Source organism: Bombina bombina, chromosome 12, assembly GCF_027579735.1.
Source record: "Bombina bombina isolate aBomBom1 chromosome 12, aBomBom1.pri, whole genome shotgun sequence".
NCBI classification, from domain to species: Eukaryota; Metazoa; Chordata; class Amphibia; order Anura; family Bombinatoridae; genus Bombina; species Bombina bombina.
Genome location: NC_069510.1, coordinates 157,347,019 through 157,366,623, shown reverse-complemented (window position 1 = coordinate 157,366,623; position 19,605 = coordinate 157,347,019). Strand labels below are relative to the sequence as shown.

At 52.6% G+C, this 19,605-nt stretch overlaps 1 protein-coding gene across 1 annotated transcript in view; it reads right to left on the bottom strand.

The window, feature by feature from the left end:
- RABGAP1 (RAB GTPase activating protein 1) overlaps window positions 1-19,605 on the bottom strand; it is an 831,375-nt gene that overhangs the window by 100,111 nt on the left and 711,659 nt on the right. Inside the window, exon 16 of the mRNA XM_053696166.1 lies at window positions 14,206-14,247. Coding sequence (XP_053552141.1) covers window positions 14,206-14,247 — 42 coding nt within the window. The remainder of the gene's footprint in view (window positions 1-14,205; window positions 14,248-19,605) is intronic.

Here is a 19,605-nt window from a genome sequence, read left to right as displayed (position 1 = left end):
CACAGGAAGGGCACACACTGTATCTCACCATAAGGAGGGCACACAGTCTCACAGGAAGGGCACACACTGTATCTCACCATAAGGAGGGCACACAGTCTCACAGGAAGGGCACACCAAGTATCTCATCATAAGGAGGGCACACCCAGTATCTCACCATAAGGAGGGCACACACTGTATCTCACCATAAGGAGGGCACACACTGTATCTCACCATAAGGAGGGCACACACTGTATCTCACCATAAGGAGGGCACACACTGTATCTCACCATAAGGAGGGCAAACCCTGTATCTCACCATAAGGAGGGCACACAGTCTCACAGGAAGGGCACACACTGTATCTCACCATAAGGAGGGCACACACTGTATCTCACCATAAGGAGGGCACACACTGTATCTCACCATAAGGAGGGCACACAGTCTCACAGGAAGGGCACACACTGTATCTCACCATAAGGAGGGCACACATTGTATCTCACCATAAGGAGGGCACACAGTCTCACAGGAAGGGCACACACTGTATCTCACCATAAGGAGGGCACACAGTCTCACAGGAAGGGCACACACTGTATCTCACTATAAGGAGGGCACACAGTCTCACAGGAAGGGCACACACTGTATCTCACCATAAGGAGGGCACACAGTCTCACAGGAAGGGCACAAACTGTATCTCACCATAAGGAGGGCACACAGTCTCACAGGAAGGGCACACACTGTATCTCACCATAAGGAGGGCACACAGTCTCACAGGAAGGGCACACACTGTATCTCACCATAAGGAGGGCACACAGTCTCACAGGAAGGGCACACACTGTATCTCACCATAAGGAGGGCACACAGTCTCACAGGAAGGGCACACACTGTATCTCACCATAAGGAGGGCACACAGTCTCACAGGAAGGGCACACACTGTATCTCACCATAAGGAGGGCACACAGTCTCACAGGAAGGGCACACCAAGTATCTCATCATAAGGAGGGCACACCCAGTATCTCACCATAAGGAGGGCACACACTGTATCTCACCATAAGGAGGGCACACACTGTATCTCACCATAAGGAGGGCACACACTGTATCTCACCATAAGGAGGGCAAACCCTGTATCTCACCATAAGGAGGGCACACATTGTATCTCACCATAAGGAGAGCACACAGTCTCACAGGAAGGGCACACACTGTATCTCACCATAAGGAGGGCACACACTGTATCTCACCATAAGGAGGGCACACACTGTATCTCACCATAAGGAGGGCACACAGTCTCACAGGAAGGGCACACACTGTATATCACCATAAGGAGGGCACACCAAGTATCTCACCATAAGGAGGGCACACCCAGTATCTCACCATAAGGAGGGCACACAGTCTCACAGGAAGGGCACACACTGTATATCACCATAAGGAGGGCACACCAAGTATCTCACCATAAGGAGGGCACACCCAGTATCTCACCATAAGGAGGGCACACAGTCTCACAGGAAGGGCACACACTGTATCTCACCATAAGGAGAGCACACAGTCTCACAGGAAGGGCACACACTGTATCTCACCATAAGGAAGGGCACACACTGTATCTCACCATAAGGAGGGCACACAGTCTCAGAGGAAGGGCACACACTGTATATCACCATAAGGAGGGCACACCAAGTATCTCACCATAAGGAGGGCACACCCAGTATCTCACCATAAGGAGGGCACACAGTCTCACAGGAAGGGCACACACTGTATCTCACCATAAGGAGGGCACACAGTCTCACAGGAAGGGCACACACACTGTATCTCACCATAAGGAGGGCACACAGTCTCACAGGAAAGGCACACACCGTATCTCACCATAAGGAGGGCACACAGTCTCACAGGAAGGGCACACACTGTATCTCACCATAAGGAGGGCACACAGTCTCACAGGAAGGGCACACACTGTATCTCACCATAAGGAGGGCACACAGTCTCACAGGAAGGGCACACACTGTATCTCACCATAAGGAGGGCACACAGTCTCACAGGAAGGGCACACACTGTATCTCACCATAAGGAGGGCACACAGTCTCACAGGAAGGGCACACACTGTATCTCACCATAAGGAGGGCACACAGTCTCACAGGAAGGGCACACACTGTATCTCACCATAAGGAGGGCACACAGTCTCACAGGAAGGGCACACACTGTATCTCACCATAAGGAGGGCACACAGTCTCACAGGAAGGGCACACACTGTATCTCACCATAAGGAGGGCACACAGTCTCACAGGAAGGGCACACACTGTATCTCACCATAAGGAGGGCACACAGTCTCACAGGAAGGGCACACACTGTATCTCACCATAGGAGGGCACACAGTCTCACAGGAAGGGCACACACTGTATCTCACCATAAGGAGGGCACACAGTCTCACAGGAAGGGCACACACTGTATCTCACCATAAGGAGGGCACACAGTCTCACAGGAAGGGCACACACTGTATCTCACCATAAGGAGGGCACACAGTCTCACAGGAAGGGCACACACTGTATCTCACCATAAGGAGGGCACACAGTCTCACAGGAAGGGCACACACTGTATCTCACCATAAGGAGGGCACACAGTCTCACAGGAAGGGCACACACTGTATCTCACCATAAGGAGGGCACACAGTCTCACAGGAAGGGCACACACTGTATCTCACCATAAGGAGGGCACACAGTCTCACAGGAAGGGCACACACTGTATCTCACCATAAGGAGGGCACACAGTCTCACAGGAAGGGCACACACTGTATCTCACCATAAGGAGGGCACACAGTCTCACAGGAAGGGCACACACTGTATCTCACCATAAGGAGGGCACACAGTCTCACAGGAAGGGCACACACTGTATCTCACCATAAGGAGGGCACACAGTCTCACAGGAAGGGCACACACTGTATCTCACCATAAGGAGGGCACACAGTCTCACAGGAAGGGCACACACTGTATCTCACCATAAGGAGGGCACACAGTCTCACAGGAAGGGCACACACTGTATCTCACCATAAGGAGGGCACACAGTCTCACAGGAAGGGCACACACTGTATCTCACCATAAGGAGGGCACACAGTCTCACAGGAAGGGCACACCACTGTATCTCACCATAAGGAGGGCACACAGTCTCACAGGAAGGGCACACACTGTATCTCACCATAAGGAGGGCACACAGTCTCACAGGAAGGGCACACACTGTATCTCACCATAAGGAGGGCACACAGTCTCACAGGAAGGGCACACACTGTATCTCACCATAAGGAGGGCACACAGTCTCACAGGAAGGGCACACACTGTATCTCACCATAAGGAGGGCACACAGTCTCACAGGAAGGGCACACACTGTATCTCACCATAAGGAGGGCACACAGTCTCACAGGAAGGGCACACACTGTATCTCACCATAAGGAGGGCACACAGTCTCACAGGAAGGGCACACACTGTATCTCACCATAAGGAGGGCACACAGTCTCACAGGAAGGGCACACACTGTATCTCACCATAAGGAGGGCACACAGTCTCACAGGAAGGGCACACACTGTATCTCACCATAAGGAGGGCACACAGTCTCACAGGAAGGGCACACCACTGTATCTCACCATAAGGAGGGCACACAGTCTCACAGGAAGGGCACACACCTGTATCTCACCATAAGGAGGGCACACAGTCTCACAGGAAGGGCACACACTGTATCTCACCATAAGGAGGGCACACAGTCTCACAGGAAGGGCACACACTGTATCTCACCATAAGGAGGGCACACAGTCTCACAGGAAGGGCACACACTGTATCTCACCATAAGGAGGGCACACAGTCTCACAGGAAGGGCACACACAGTATCTCACCATAAGGAGGGCACACAGTCTCACAGGAAGGGCACACACTGTATTCACCATAGGAGGGCCAGTAAGGAGGGCACACCACTGTATCTCACCATAAGGAGAGCACAGTCTCACAGGAAGGGCACACACTGTATCTCACCATAAGGAGGGCACACAGTCTCACAGGAAGGGCACACACTGTATCTCACCATAAGGAGGGCAAACAGTCTCACAGGAAGGGCACACCACTGTATCTCACCATAAGGAGGGCACACAGTCTCACAGGAAGGGCACACACTGTATCTCACCATAAGGAGGGCACACAGTCTCACAGGAAAGGCACACACTGTATCTCACCATAAGGAGGGCACACAGTCTCACAGGAAGGGCACACACTGTATCTCACCATAAGGAGGGCACACAGTCTCACAGGAAGGGCACACACTGTATCTCACCATAAGGAGGGCACACAGTCTCACAGGAAGGGCACAACACTGTATCTCACCATAAGGAGGGCACACAGTCTCACAGGAAGGGCACGCACACTGTATCTCACCATAAGGGGCACACACTGTATCTCACCATAAGGAGGGCACACAGTCTCACAGGAAGGGCACACACTGTATCTCACCATAAGGAGGGCACACAGTCTCACAGGAAGGGCACACACTGTATCTCACCATAAGGAGGGCACACAGTCTCACAGGAAGGGCACACACTGTATCTCACCATAAGGAGGGGCACACAGTCTCACAGGAAGGGCACACACTGTATCTCACCATAAGGAGGGCACACAGTCTCACAGGAAGGGCACACACTGTATCTCACCATAAGGAGGGCACACAGTCTCACAGGAAGGGCACACACTGTATCTCACCATAAGGAGGGCACACAGTCTCACAGGAAGGGCACACACTGTATCTCACCATAAGGAGGGCACACAGTCTCACAGGAAGGGCACACACTGTATCTCACCATAAGGAGGGCACACAGTCTCACAGGAAGGGCACACACTGTATCTCACCATAAGGAGGGCACACAGTCTCACAGGAAGGGCACACACTGTATCTCACCATAAGGAGGGCACACAGTCTCACAGGAAGGGCACACACTGTATCTCACCATAAGGAGGGCACACAGTCTCACAGGAAGGGCACACACTGTATCTCACCATAAGGAGGGCACACAGTCTCACAGGAAGGGCACACACTGTATCTCACCATAAGGAGGGCACACAGTCTCACAGGAAGGGCACACACTGTATCTCACCATAAGGAGGGCACACAGTCTCACAGGAAGGGCACACACTGTATCTCACCATAAGGAGGGCACACAGTCTCACAGGAAGGGCACACACTGTATCTCACCATAAGGAGGGCACACAGTCTCACAGGAAGGGCACACACTGTATCTCACCATAAGGAGGGCACACAGTCTCACAGGAAGGGCACACACTGTATCTCACCATAAGGAGGGCACACAGTCTCACAGGAAGGGCACACACTGTATCTCACCATAAGGAGGGCACACAGTCTCACAGGAAGGGCACACACTGTATCTCACCATAAGGAGGGCACACAGTCTCACCATAAGGAGGGCACACACTTGTATACTCACCATAAGGAGGGCACACACTGTATCGCACCAGAGCAGGGCACACACTGTATCTCACCATAAGGAGGGCACACTTGTCTCACCATAGGATGGGCAAACCTGTATCTCACCATAAGGGGGCACACAGTCTCACAGGGAAGGGCACACACTGTATCTCACCATAAGGAGGGCACAACACGTCTCACAGGAAGGGCACACACTGTATTCCACCATAAGGAGGGCAACACAGTCTCACAGGAAGGGCACACACTGTATCTACTAATAAGGAGTGGCAAACAGTTCACAGGAAGGGCACACATCTGTATCTCACCATAAGGAGGGCACACAGTCTCACAGGAAGGGCACACACTGTATCTCACCATAAGGAGGGCACACAGTCTCACAGGAAGGGGCACACACTGTATCTCACATAAGGAGGGCACACAGTCTCACAGGAAGGGCACACACTGTATCTCACCATAAGGGGGGGCACACAGTCTCACAGGAAGGGCACACACTGTATCTCAACATAAGGAGGGCACACAGTCTCACAGGAAGGGCACACACAGTATCTCACCATAAGGAGGGCACACAGTCTCACAGGAAGGGCACACACTGTATCTCACCATAAGGAGGGCACACAGTCTCACAGGAAGGGCACACACTGTATCTCACCATAAGGAGGGCACACAGTCTCACAGGAAGGGCACACACTGTATCTCACCATAAGGAGGGCACACAGTCTCACAGGAAGGGCACACACTGTATCTCACCATAAGGAGGGCACACAGTCTCTCAGGAAGGGCACACCAAGTATCTCACTCATAAGGAGGGCACACCCAGTATCTCACCATAGGAAGGGCACACACTGTATCTCACCATAAGGAGGGCACACACAGATCTCACCATAGGAGGGCACACACTGTATCTCACCATAAGGAGGGCACACCAGTATCTCACATAGGAGGGCACACACTGTATCTCACCATAAGGAGGGCACACAGTCTCACAGGAAGGGCACACACTGTATCTCACCATAAGGAGGGCACACACCTGTATCTCACCATAAGGAGGGCACACACTGTATCTCACCATAAGGAGGGCACACAGTCTCACAGGAAGGGCACACACTGTATATCACCATAAGGAGGGCACACCAAGTATCTCACCATAAGGAGGGCACACCCAGTATCTCACCATAAGGAGGGCACACAGTCCTCACAGGAAGGGCACACACTGTATATCACCATAAGGAGGGCACACCAAGTATCTCACCATAAGGAGGGCACACCCAGTATCTCACCATAAGGAGGGCACACAGTCTCACAGGAAGGGCACACACTGTATCTCACCATAAGGAGAGCACACAGTCTCACAGGAAGGGCACACACTGTATCTCACCATAAGGAGGGCACACACTGTATCTCACCATAAGGAGGGCACACAGTCTCAGAGGAAGGGCACACACTGTATATCACCATAAGGAGGGCACACCAAGTATCTCACCATAAGGAGGGCACACCCAGTATCTCACCATAAGGAGGGCACACAGTCTCACAGGAAGGGCACACACTGTATCTCACCATAAGGAGGGCACACAGTCTCACAGGAAGGGCACACACACTGTATCTCACCATAAGGAGGGCACACAGTCTCACAGGAAAGGCACACACCGTATCTCACCATAAGGAGGGCACACAGTCTCACAGGAAGGGCACACACTGTATCTCACCATAAGGAGGGCACACAGTCTCACAGGAAGGGCACACACTGTATCTCACCATAAGGAGGGCACACAGTCTCACAGGAAGGGCACACACTGTATCTCACCATAAGGAGGGCACACAGTCTCACAGGAAAGGCACACACAGTATCTCACCATAAGTAGGGCACACAGTCTGACAGGAAGGGCACACACACTGTATCTCACCATAAGGAGGGCACACAGTCTCACAGGAAGGGCACACACTGTATCTCACCATAAGGAGGGCACACAGTCTCACAGGAAGGGCACACACTGTATCTCACCATACAGAGGGCACACAGTCTCACAGGAAGGGCACACACTGTATCTCACCATAAGGAGGGCACACAGTCTCACAGGAAGGGCACACACTGTATCTCACCATAAGGGGGGCACACAGTCTGACAGGAAGGGCACACACACTGTATCTCACCATAAGGAGGGCACACAGTCTCACAGGAAGGGCACACACTGTATCTCACCATAAGGAGGGCACATAGTCTCACAGGAAGGGCACACACTGTATCTCACCATAAGGAGGGCACACAGTCTCACAGGAAGTGCACACACTGTATCTCACCATAAGGAGGGCACATAGTCTCACAGGAAGGGCACACACTGTATCTCACCATAAGGAGGGCACACAGTCTCACAGGAAGGGCACACACTGTATCTCACCATAAGGAGGGCACACAGTCTCACAGGAAGGGCACACACTGTATCTCACTATAAGGAGGGCACACAGTCTCACAGGAAGGGCACACACTGTATCTCACCATAAGGAGAGCACACAGTCTCACAGGAAGGGCACACACTGTATCTCACCATAAGGAGGGCACACAGTCTCACAGGAAGGGCACACACTGTATCTCACCATAAGGAGGGCACACAGTCTCACAGGAAGGGCACACACACTGTATCTCACCATAAGGAGGGCACACAGTCTCACAAGAAGGGCACACACTGTATCTCACCATAAGGAGGGCACACAGTCTCACAGGAAGGGCACACACTGTATCTCACCATAAGGAGGGCACACAGTCTCACAGGAAGGGCACACACTGTATCTCACCATAAGGAGGGCACACAGTCTCACAGGAAGGGCACACACTGTATCTCACCATACAGAGGGCACACAGTCTCACAGGAAGGGCACACACACTGTATCTCACCATAAGGAGGGCACACACTGTATCTCACTATACGGAGGGCACACAGTCTGACAGGAAGGGCACACCCAGTATCTCACCATAAGGAGGGCACACAGTCTCACAGGAAGGGCACACACACTGTATCTCACCATAAGGAGGGCACACAGTCTCACAGGAAGGGCACACACACTGTATCTCACCATAAGGAGGGCACACAGTCTCACAGGAAGGGCACACACTGTATCTCACCATAAGGAGGGCACACGGTCTCACAGGAAGGGCACACACTGTATCTCACCATAAGGAGGGCACACAGTCTCACAGGAAGGGCACACACTGTATCTCACCATAAGCAGGGCACACAGTCTCACAGGAAGGGCACACACTGTATCTCACCATAAGGAGGGCACACAGTCTCACAGGAAGGGCACACACTGTATCTCACCATAAGGAGGGCACACAGTCTCACAGGAAGGGCACACACTGTATCTCACCATAAGGAGGGCACACAGTCTCAGAGGAAGGGCACACACAGTATCTCACCATAAGGAGGGCACACAGTCTCACAGGAAGGGCACACACACTGTATCTCACCATAAGGAGGGCACATAGTCTCACAGGAAGGGCACACACACTGTATCTCACCATAAGGAGGGCACACAGTCTCACAGGAAGGGCACACACTGTATCTCACTATACAGAGGGCACACAGTCTCACAGGAAGGGCACACACTGTATCTCACCATAAGGAGGGCACACAGTCTCACAGGAAGGGCACACAGTATCTCACCATAAGGAGGGCACACAGTCTCACAGGAAGGGCACACACACTGTATCTCACCATAAGGGGGGCACACAGTCTCACAGGAAGGGCACACACTGTATCTCAACATAAGGAGGGCACACAGTCTCACAGGAAGGGCACACACACTGTATCTCACCATAAGGGGGGCACACAGTCTCACAGGAAGTGCACACACTGTATCTCACCATAAGGAGGGCACACAGTCTCACAGGAAGGGCACACACACTGTATCTCACCATAAGGAGGGCACACAGTCTCACAGGAAGGGCACACACTGTATCTCACCATAAGGAGGGCACACAGTCTCACAGGAAGGGCACACACTGTATCTCACCATAAGGAGGGCACACAGTCTCACAGGAAGGGCACACACTGTATCTCTCCATAAGGAGGGCACACAGTCTCACAGGAAGGGCACACACACTGTATCTCACCATAAGGAGGGCACACAGTCTCACAGGAAGGGCACACACTGTATCTCAACATAAGGAGGGCACACAGTCTCACAGGAAGGGCACACACAGTATCTCACCATAAGGAGGGCACACAGTCTCACAGGAAGGGCACACACTGTATCTCACCATAAGGAGGGCACACAGTCTCACAGGAAGGGCACACACTGTATCTCACCATAAGGTGGGCACACAGTCTGACAGGAAGGGCACACACACTGTATCTCACCATAAGTTGGGCACACAGTCTCACAGGAAGGGCACACACTGTATCTCACCATAAGGAGGGCACACAGTCTCACAGGAAGGGCACACACTGTATCTCGCCATAAGGAGGGCACACAGTCTCACAGGAAGGGCACACACTGTATCTCACCAAAAGGAGGGCACACAGTCTCACAGGAAGGGCACACACTGTATCTCGCCATAAGGAGGGCACACAGTCTCACAGGAAGGGCACACACTGTATCTCACCATAAGGAGGGCACACAGTCTCACAGGAAGGGCACGCACACTGTATCTCACCATAAGGAGGGCACACAGTCTCACAGGAAGGGCACACACTGTATCTCACCATAAGGAGGGCACACAGTCTCACAGGAAGGGCACACACTGTATCTCACCATAAGGAGGGCACACAGTCTCACAGGAAGGGCACACACTGTATCTCACCATAAGGAGGGCACACAGTCTCACAGGAAGGGCACACACTGTATCTCACCATAAGGAGGGCACACAGTCTCACAGGAAGGGCACACACTGTATCTCACCATAAGGAGGGCACACAGTCTCACTGGAAGGGCACACACTGTATCTCACCATAAGGAGGGCACACAGTCTCACAGGAAGGGCACACACTGTATCTCACCATAAGGAGGGCACACAGTCTCACAGGAAGGGCACACACTGTATCTCACCATACAGGAGGGCACACAGTCTCACAGGAAGGGCACACACTGTATCTCACAATAAGGAGGGCACACAGTCTCACAGGAAGGGCACACACTGTATCTCACCATAAGGAGGGCACACAGTCTCACAGGAAGGGCATACACTGTATCTCACCATAAGGAGGGCACACAGTCTCACAGGAAGGGCACACACTGTATCTCACCATAAGGAGGGCACACAGTCTCACAGGAAGGGCACACACTGTATCTCACCATAAGGAGGGCACACAGTCTCACAGGAAGGGCACACACTGTATCTCACCATAAGGAGGGCACACAGTCTCACAGGAAGGGCACACACTGTATCTCACCATAAGGAGGGCACACAGTCTCACAGGAAGGGCACACACTGTATCTCACCATAAGGAGGGCAAACAGTCTCACAGGAAGGGCACACACTGTATCTCACCATAAGGAGGGCACACAGTCTCACAGGAAGGGCACACACTGTATCTCACCATAAGGAGGGCACACAGTCTCACAGGAAGGGCACACACACTGTATCTCACCATAAGGAGGGCACACAGTCTCACAGGAAGGGCACACACTGTATCTCACCATAAGGAGGGCACACAGTCTCACAGGAAGGGCACACACTGTATCTCACCATAAGGAGGGCACATAGTCTCACAGGAAGGGCACACACTGTATCTCACCATAAGGAGGGCACACAGTCTCACAGGAAGGGCACACACTGTATCTCACCATAAGGAGGGCACACAGTCTCACAGGAAGGGCACACACTGTATCTCACCATAAGGAGGGCACACAGTCTCACAGGAAGGGCACACACTGTATCTCACCATAAGGAGGGCACACAGTCTCACAGGAAGGGCAAACACTGTATCTCACCATAAGGAGGGCACACAGTCTCACAGGAAGGGCACACACTGTATCTCACCATAAGGAGGGCACACAGTCTCACAGGAAGGGCACACACTGTATCTCACCATAAGGAGGGCACACAGTCTCACAGGAAGGGCACAAACTGTATCTCACCATAAGGAGGGCACACAGACTCACAGGAAGGGCACACACTGTATCTCACCATAAGGAGGGCACACAGTCTCACAGGAAGGGCACACACTGTATCTCACTATAAGGAGGGCACACAGTCTCACAGGAAGGGCACACACTGTATCTCACCATAAGGAGGGCACACAGTCTCACAGGAAGGGCACAAACTGTATCTCACCATAAGGAGGGCACACAGACTCACAGGAAGGGCACACACTGTATCTCACCATAAGGAGGGCACACAGTCTCACAGGAAGGGCACACACTGTATCTCACCATAAGGAGGGCACATAGTCTCACAGGAAGGGTGTACACAGTAACCTAACACAAGGAGGGCACACAGTCTCACAGGAAGGGCACACACTGTATCTCACCATAAGGAGGGCACACAGTCTCACAGGAAGGGCACACACTGTATCTCACCATAAGGAGGGCACACAGTCTCACAGGAAGGGCACACACTGTATCTCACCATAAGGAGGGCACACAGTCTCAGAGGAAGGGCACACACTGTATATCACCATAAGGAGGGCACACCAAGTATCTCACCATAAGGAGGGCACACCGAGTATCTCACCATAAGGAGGGCACACAGTCTCACAGGAAGGGCACACACTGTATCTCACCATAAGGAGGGCACACAGTCTCACAGGAAGGGCACACACACTGTATCTCACCATAAGGAGGGCACACAGTCTCACAGGAAGGGCACACACTGTATCTCACCATAAGGAGGGCACACAGTCTCACAGGAAAGGCACACACTGTATCTCACCATAAGGAGGGCACACAGTCTCACAGGAAGGGCACACACTGTATCTCACCATAAGGCGGGCACACAGTCTCACAGGAAGGGCACACACTGTATCTCACCATAAGGAGGGCACACAGTCTCACAGGAAGGGCACACACTGTATCTCACCATAAGGCGGGCACACAGTCTCACAGGAAGGGCACACTGTATCTCACCATAAGGAGGGCACACAGTCTCACAGGAAGGGCACACACTGTATCTCACCATAAGGAGAGCACACAGTCTCACAGGAAGGGCACACACTGTATCTCACCATAAGTAGGGCACACAGTCTCACAGGAAGGGCACACACTGTATCTCACCATAAGGAGGGCACACAGTCTCACAGGAAGGGCACACACTGTATCTCACTATAAGGAGGGCACACAGTCTCACAGGAAGGGCACACACTGTATCTCACCATAAGGAGGGCACACAGTCTCACAGGAAGGGCACAAACTGTATCTCACCATAAGGAGGGCACACAGTCTCACAGGAAGGGCACACACTGTATCTCACCATAAGGAGGGCACACAGTCTCACAGGAAGGGCACACACTGTATCTCACCATAAGGAGGGCACACAGTCTCACAGGAAGGGCACACACTGTATCTCACCATAAGGAGGGCACACAGTCTCACAGGAAGGGCACACACTGTATCTCACCATAAGGAAGGCACACAGTCTCACAGGAAGGGCACACACTGTATCTCACCATAAGGAGGGCACACAGTCTCACAGGAAGGGCACACACTGTATCTCACCATAAGGAGGGCACATAGTCTCACAGGAAGGGTGTACACAGTAACCTAACACAAGGAAGGCACACAGTGTCCCAGGTCGGTGTAAGGCAGAAAAAAATCCCAAGAACGGGTGGCATATAGTACGCTATAAAAGGCAGGGATAGGCACAGACCAGGGCTGTGGTGGATATTTTCCAAAGCACAGACGTTAGTGAAGGACACCAAGGTACATTTCAAATTAAAAACTTTAAAAAAACACTCTCTTTACAGAGAGGGTAGTGGATACATGGTGGAATAGCCATCCAGCAGAAGTGGTAGAGACAGTGAAGTAGTTTAAACATGCATGGGATAGGCATAAGGTTATGTTAGATATAAGATAAGGCCAGGAACTAATAAAAGTATTCGAAAATTGGGCAGAATAGAAAGGCCAAATGGTTCCTATCTGTCAACACATTCCAAGTCAGGAGAGCGACACTTTGCTGTCAAATGGGCTGCACGTTGGATGCCCCCTGGTCTTGATCCACAAGTACAAATTAGTCATCTAATCAAACAAGTTTAAAATAACATTTATATAAAGACTGCTTGTGGTATTACCTTTTATTTATTTTTTGGGTTTTATTGAGAGTCTGCAACTCCTGACCAAACCCACCCACCTTGATGTTAATTGCATTATCATCATGGTTGGTTACTTACTTGGTTACGTAAGGTTTGTCAGAGTAGGCACCACACAGACACCAGCACCACGCTGCCGCACAGATCAAGGAATTGGGACGGGTCACGACTCACGGTTAGTTGACTGCAGGCAGCTTGCTTCTTCCCTTACTTTCCCGCTACGAAGTGTGGTGCCGCTTGGGTCAAGGAGGAGTGAGGACCAGCATTCATCTGTCCTACTCCTCCCTCCCCTCTGCAAAACGGTTGGCGGACACGGCAAGGGCCAGTCACGGACACCAGTGTCCGTGTACGGACACCTTGCCTATCCCTGATAAAAGGGCATATGGTATCCAAGAAGGGTGTGGGTACAACATATATTAAAACATGTAGGGTACATGGGATTCCAGGTGAAGCAGTTTAGCAGTCAGGCATGTACAATGGGTATTACATAAAAATATCAAAACAAAAAAACTCACAATCTGATACTTACTTTTAACAGTGCAAGAGCCACATTGAAAATGACGCTGATACCCTACAAAGAAAAGCAACATTGTGACTTACAAATCTGCCAATAGCACAATCCCAGAATAACAACGGCTCTAACATGTGCCGCCAGCAGAGGGCAGTGCAGCAATACAGTCAAACAGGGCGATTTCATGTGCCGCCAGCAGAGGGCAGTGCAGCAATACAGTCAAACAGAGCGATTTAATGTGCCGCCAGCAGAGGGCAGTGCAGCAATACAGTCAAACAGGGCCATTTAATGTGCCGCCAGCAGAGGGCAGTGCAGCAATACAGTCAAACAGGGCGATTTAATGTGCCGCCAGCAGAGGGCAGTGCAGCAATACAGTCAAACAGGGCCATTTCATGTACCGCCAGCAGAGGGCAGTGCAGCAATACAGTCAAACAGGGCCATTTAATGTGCCGCCAGCAGAGGGCAGTGCAGCAATACAGTCAAACAGGGCCATTTAATGTGCCGCCAGCAGAGGGCAGTGCAGCAATACAGTCAAACAGGGCCATTTCATGTGCCGCCAGCAGAGGGCAGTGCAGCAATACAGTCAAACAGGGCCATTTAATGTGCCGCCAGCAGAGGGCAGTGCAGCAATACAGTCAAACAGGGCGATTTAATGTGCCGCCAGCAGAGGGCAGTGCAGCAATACAGTCAAACAGGGCGATTTAATGTGCCGCCAGCAGAGGGCAGTGCAGCAATACAGTCAAACAGGGCCATTTAATGTGCCGCCAGCAGAGGGCAGTGCAGCAATACAGTCAAACAGGGCCATTTCATGTGCCGCCAGCAGAGGGCAGTGCAGCAATACAGTCAAGCAGGGCGATTTAATGTGCCGCCAGCAGAGGGCAGTGCAGCAATACAGTCAAACAGGGCCATTTAATGTGCCGCCAGCAGAGGGCAGTGCAGCAATACAGTCAAACAGGGCCATTTCATGTGCCGCCAGCAGAGGGCAGTGCAGCAATACAGTCAAACAGGGCCATTTAATGTGCCGCCAGCAGAGGGCAGTGCAGCAATACAGTCAAGCAGGGCCATTTCATGTGCCGCCAGCAGAGGGCAGTGCAGCAATACAGTCAAGCAGGGCGATTTAATGTGCCGCCAGCAGAGGGCAGTGCAGCAATACAGTCAAACAGGGCGATTTCATGTGCCGCCAGCAGAGGGCAGTGCAGCAATACAGTCAAGCAGGGAGATTTAATGTGCCGCCAGCAGAGGGCAGTGCAGCAATACAGTCAAACAGGGCGATTTCATGTGCCGCCAGCAGAGGGCAGTGCAGCAATACAGTCAAACAGGGCGATTTAATGTGCCGCCAGCAGAGGGCAGTGCAGCAATACAGTCAAACAGGGCCATTTAATGTGCCGCCAGCAGAGGGCAGAGCAGCAATACAGTCAAAAAGGACGATTTAATGTGCCGCCAGCAGAGGGCAGTGCAGCAATACAGTCAAGCAGGGCGATTTCATGTGCCGCCAGCAGAGGGCAGTGCAGCAATACAGTCAAGCAGGGCGATTTAATGTGCCGCCAGCAGAGGGCAGTGCAGCAATACAGTCAAACAGGGCCATTTAATGTGCCGCCAGCAGAGGGCAGTGCAGCAATACAGTCAAACAGGGCCATTTCATGTGCCGCCAGCAGAGGGCAGTGCAGCAATACAGTCAAACAGGGCCATTTAATGTGCCGCCAGCAGAGGGCAGTGCAGCAATACAGTCAAGCAGGGCCATTTCATGTGCCGCCAGCAGAGGGCAGTGCAGCAATACAGTCAAGCAGGGCCATTTCATGTGCCGCCAGCAGAGGGCAGTGCAGCAATACAGTCAAGCAGGGCGATTTAATGTGCCGCCAGCAGAGGGCAGTGCAGCAATACAGTCAAACAGGGCGATTTCATGTGCCGCCAGCAGAGGGCAGTGCAGCAATACAGTCAAGCAGGGCGATTTAATGTGCCGCCAGCAGAGAGCAGTGCAGCAATACAGTCAAACAGGGCGATTTCATGTGCCGCCAGCAGAGGGCAGTGCAGCAATACAGTCAAACAGGGCGATTTAATGTGCCGCCAGCAGAGGGCAGTGCAGCAATACAGTCAAACAGGGCCATTTAATGTGCCGCCAGCAGAGGGCAGTGCAGCAATACAGTCAAACAGGACGATTTAATGTGCCGCCAGCAGAGGGCAGTGCAGCAATACAGTCAAACAGGGCCATTTCATGTGCCGCCAGCAGAGGGCAGTGCAGCAATACAGTCAAACAGGGCGATTTAATGTGCCGCCAGCAGAGGGCAGTGCAGCAATACAGTCAAACAGGGCCATTTCATGTGCCGCCAGCAGAGGGCAGTGCAGCAATACAGTCAAACAGGGCCATTTCATGTGCCGCCAGCAGAGGGCAGTGCAGCAATACAGTCAAGCAGGGCGATTTCATGTGCCGCCAGCAGAGGGCAGTGCAGCAATACAGTCAAGCAGGGCGATTTCATGTGCCGCCAGCAGAGGGCAGTGCAGCAATACAGTCAAACAGGGCCATTTCATGTGCCGCCAGCAGAGGGCAGTGCAGCAATACAGTCAAGCAGGGCTATTTCATGTGCAGCCAGCAGAGGGCAGTGCAGCAATACAGTCAAGCAGGGCGATTTAATGTACCGCCAGCAGAGGGCAATGCAGCAATACAGTCAAGCAGGGCGATTTAATGTGCCGCCAGCAGAGGGCAGTGCAGCAATACAGTCAAACAGGGCCATTTCATGTGCCGCCAGCAGAGGGCAGTGCAGCAATACAGTCAAGCAGGGCGATTTAATGTGCCGCCAGCAGAGGGCAGTGCAGCAATACAGTCAAGCAGGGCGATTTAATGTGCCGCCAGCAGAGGGCAGTGCAGCAATAAAGTCAAGCAGGGCGATTTAATGTGCCGCCAGCAGAGGGCAGTGCAGCAATACAGTCAAACAGGGCGATTTAATGTGCCGCCAGCAGAGGGCAGTGCAGCAATACAGTCAAACAGGGCGATTTAATGTGCCGCCAGCAGAGGGCAGTGCAGCAATACAGTCAAACAGGGCCATTTAATGTGCCGCCAGCAGAGGGCAGTGCAGCAATACAGTCAAACAGGGCCATTTAATGTGCCGCCAGCAGAGGGCAGTGCAGCAATACAGTCAAGCAGGGCCATTTAATGTGCCGCCAGCAGAGGGCAGTGCAGCAATACAGTCAAACAGGGCCATTTAATGTGCCGCCAGCAGAGGGCAGTGCAGCAATACAGTCAAACAGGGCCATTTAATGTGCCGCCAGCAGAGGGCAGTGCAGCAATACAGTCAAACAGCGCAATTCAATGTGCCGCCAGCAGAGGGCAGTGCAGCAATACAGTCAAGCAGGGCGATTTAATGTGCCGCCAGCAGAGGGCAGTGCAGCAATACAGTCAAACAGGGCCATTTAATGTGCCGCCAGCAGAGGGCAGTGCAGCAATACAGTCAAGCAGGGCGATTTGATGTGCCGCCAGCAGAGGGCAGTGCAGCAATACAGTCAAACAGGGCGATTTAATGTGCCGCCAGCAGAGGGCAGTGCAGCAATACAGTCAAACAGGGCGATTTAATGTGCCGCCAGCAGAGGGCAGTGCAGCAATACAGTCAAACAGGGCCATTTAATGTGCCGCCAGCAGAGGGCAGTGCAGCAATACAGTCAAACAGGGCGATTCAATGTGCCGCCAGCAGAGGGCAGTGCAGCAATACAGTCAAACAGGGCCATTTCATGTGCCGCCAGCAGAGGGCAGTGCAGCAATACAGTCAAACAGGGCCATTTAATGTGCCGCCAGCAGAGGGCAGTGCAGCAATACAGTCAAACAGGGCCATTTAATGTGCCGCCAGCAGAGGGCAGTGCAGCAATACAGTCAAACAGCGCAATTCAATGTGCCGCCAGCAGAGGGCAGTGCAGCAATACAGTCAAACAGGGCCATTTAATGTGCCGCCAGCAGAGGGCAGTGCAGCAATACAGTAAACAGGGCCATTTAATGTGCCGCCAGCAGAGGGCAGGGCAGCAATACAGTCAAACAGGGCCATTTAATGTGCCGCCAGCAGAGGGCAGTGCAGCAATACAGTCAAACAGGGCCATTTAATGTGCCGCCAGCAGAGGGCAGTGCAGCAATACAGTCAAACAGGGCCATTTAATGTGCCGCCAGCAGAGGGCAGTGCAGCAATACAGTCAAACAGGGCCATTTAATGTGCCGCCAGCAGAGGGCAGTGCAGCAATACAGTCAAACAGGGCCATTTAATGTGCCGCCAGCAGAGGGCAGTGCAGCAATACAGTCAAACAGGGCGATTTAATGTGCCGCCAGCAGAGGGCAGTGCAGCAATACAGTCAAACAGGGCGATTTAATGTGCCGCCAGCAGAGGGCAGTGCAGCAATACAGTCAAACAGGGCGATTTAATGTGCCGCCAGCAGAGGGCAGTGCAGCAATACAGTCAAACAGGGCGATTTAATGTGCCGCCAGCAGAGGGCAGTGCAGCAATACAGTCAAACAGGGCGATTTAATGTGCCGCCAGCAGAGGGCAGTGCAGCAATACAGTCAAACAGGGCCATTTAATGTGCCGCCAGCAGAGGGCAGTGCAGCAATACAGTCAAACAGGGCCATTTAATGTGCCGCCAGCAGAGGGCAGTGCAGCAATACAGTCAAGCAGGGCGATTTAATGTGCCGCCAGCAGAGGGCAGTGCAGCAATACAGTCAAGCAGGGCGATTTCATGTGCCGCCAGCAGAGGGCAGTGCAGCAATACAGTCAAACAGAGCGATTTAATGTGCCGCCAGCAGAGGGCAGTGCAGCAATACAGTCAAATAGGGCGATTTAATGTGCCGCCAGCAGAGGGCAGTGCAGCAATACAGTCAAACAGGGCGATTTAATGTGCCGCCAGCAGAGGGCAGTGCAGCAATACAGTCAAACAGGGAGATTTAATGTGCCGCCAGCAGAGGGCAGTGCAGCAATACAGTCAAGCAGGGCGATTTCATGTGCCGCCAGCAGAAGGCAGTGCAGCAATACAGTCAAGCAGGGCGATTTCATGTGCCGCCAGCAGAGGGCAGTGCAGCAATACAGTCAAGCAGGGTGATTTAATGTGCCGCCAGCAGAGGGCAGTGCAGCAATACAGTCAAACAGGGCGATTTAATGTGCCGCCAGCAGAGGGCAGTGCAGCAATACAGTCAAACAGGGCCATTTAATGTGCCGCCAGCAGAGGGCAGTGCAGCAATACAGTCAAACAGGGCCATTTAATGTGCCGCCAGCAGAGGGCAGTGCAGCAATACAGTCAAACAGGGCCATTTAATGTGCCGCCAGCAGAGGGCAGTGCAGCAATACAGTCAAACAGGGCGATTTCATGTGCCGCCAGCAGAGGGCAGTGCAGCAATACAGTCAAACAGGGCGATTTCATGTGCCGCCAGCAGAGGGCAGTGCAGCAATACAG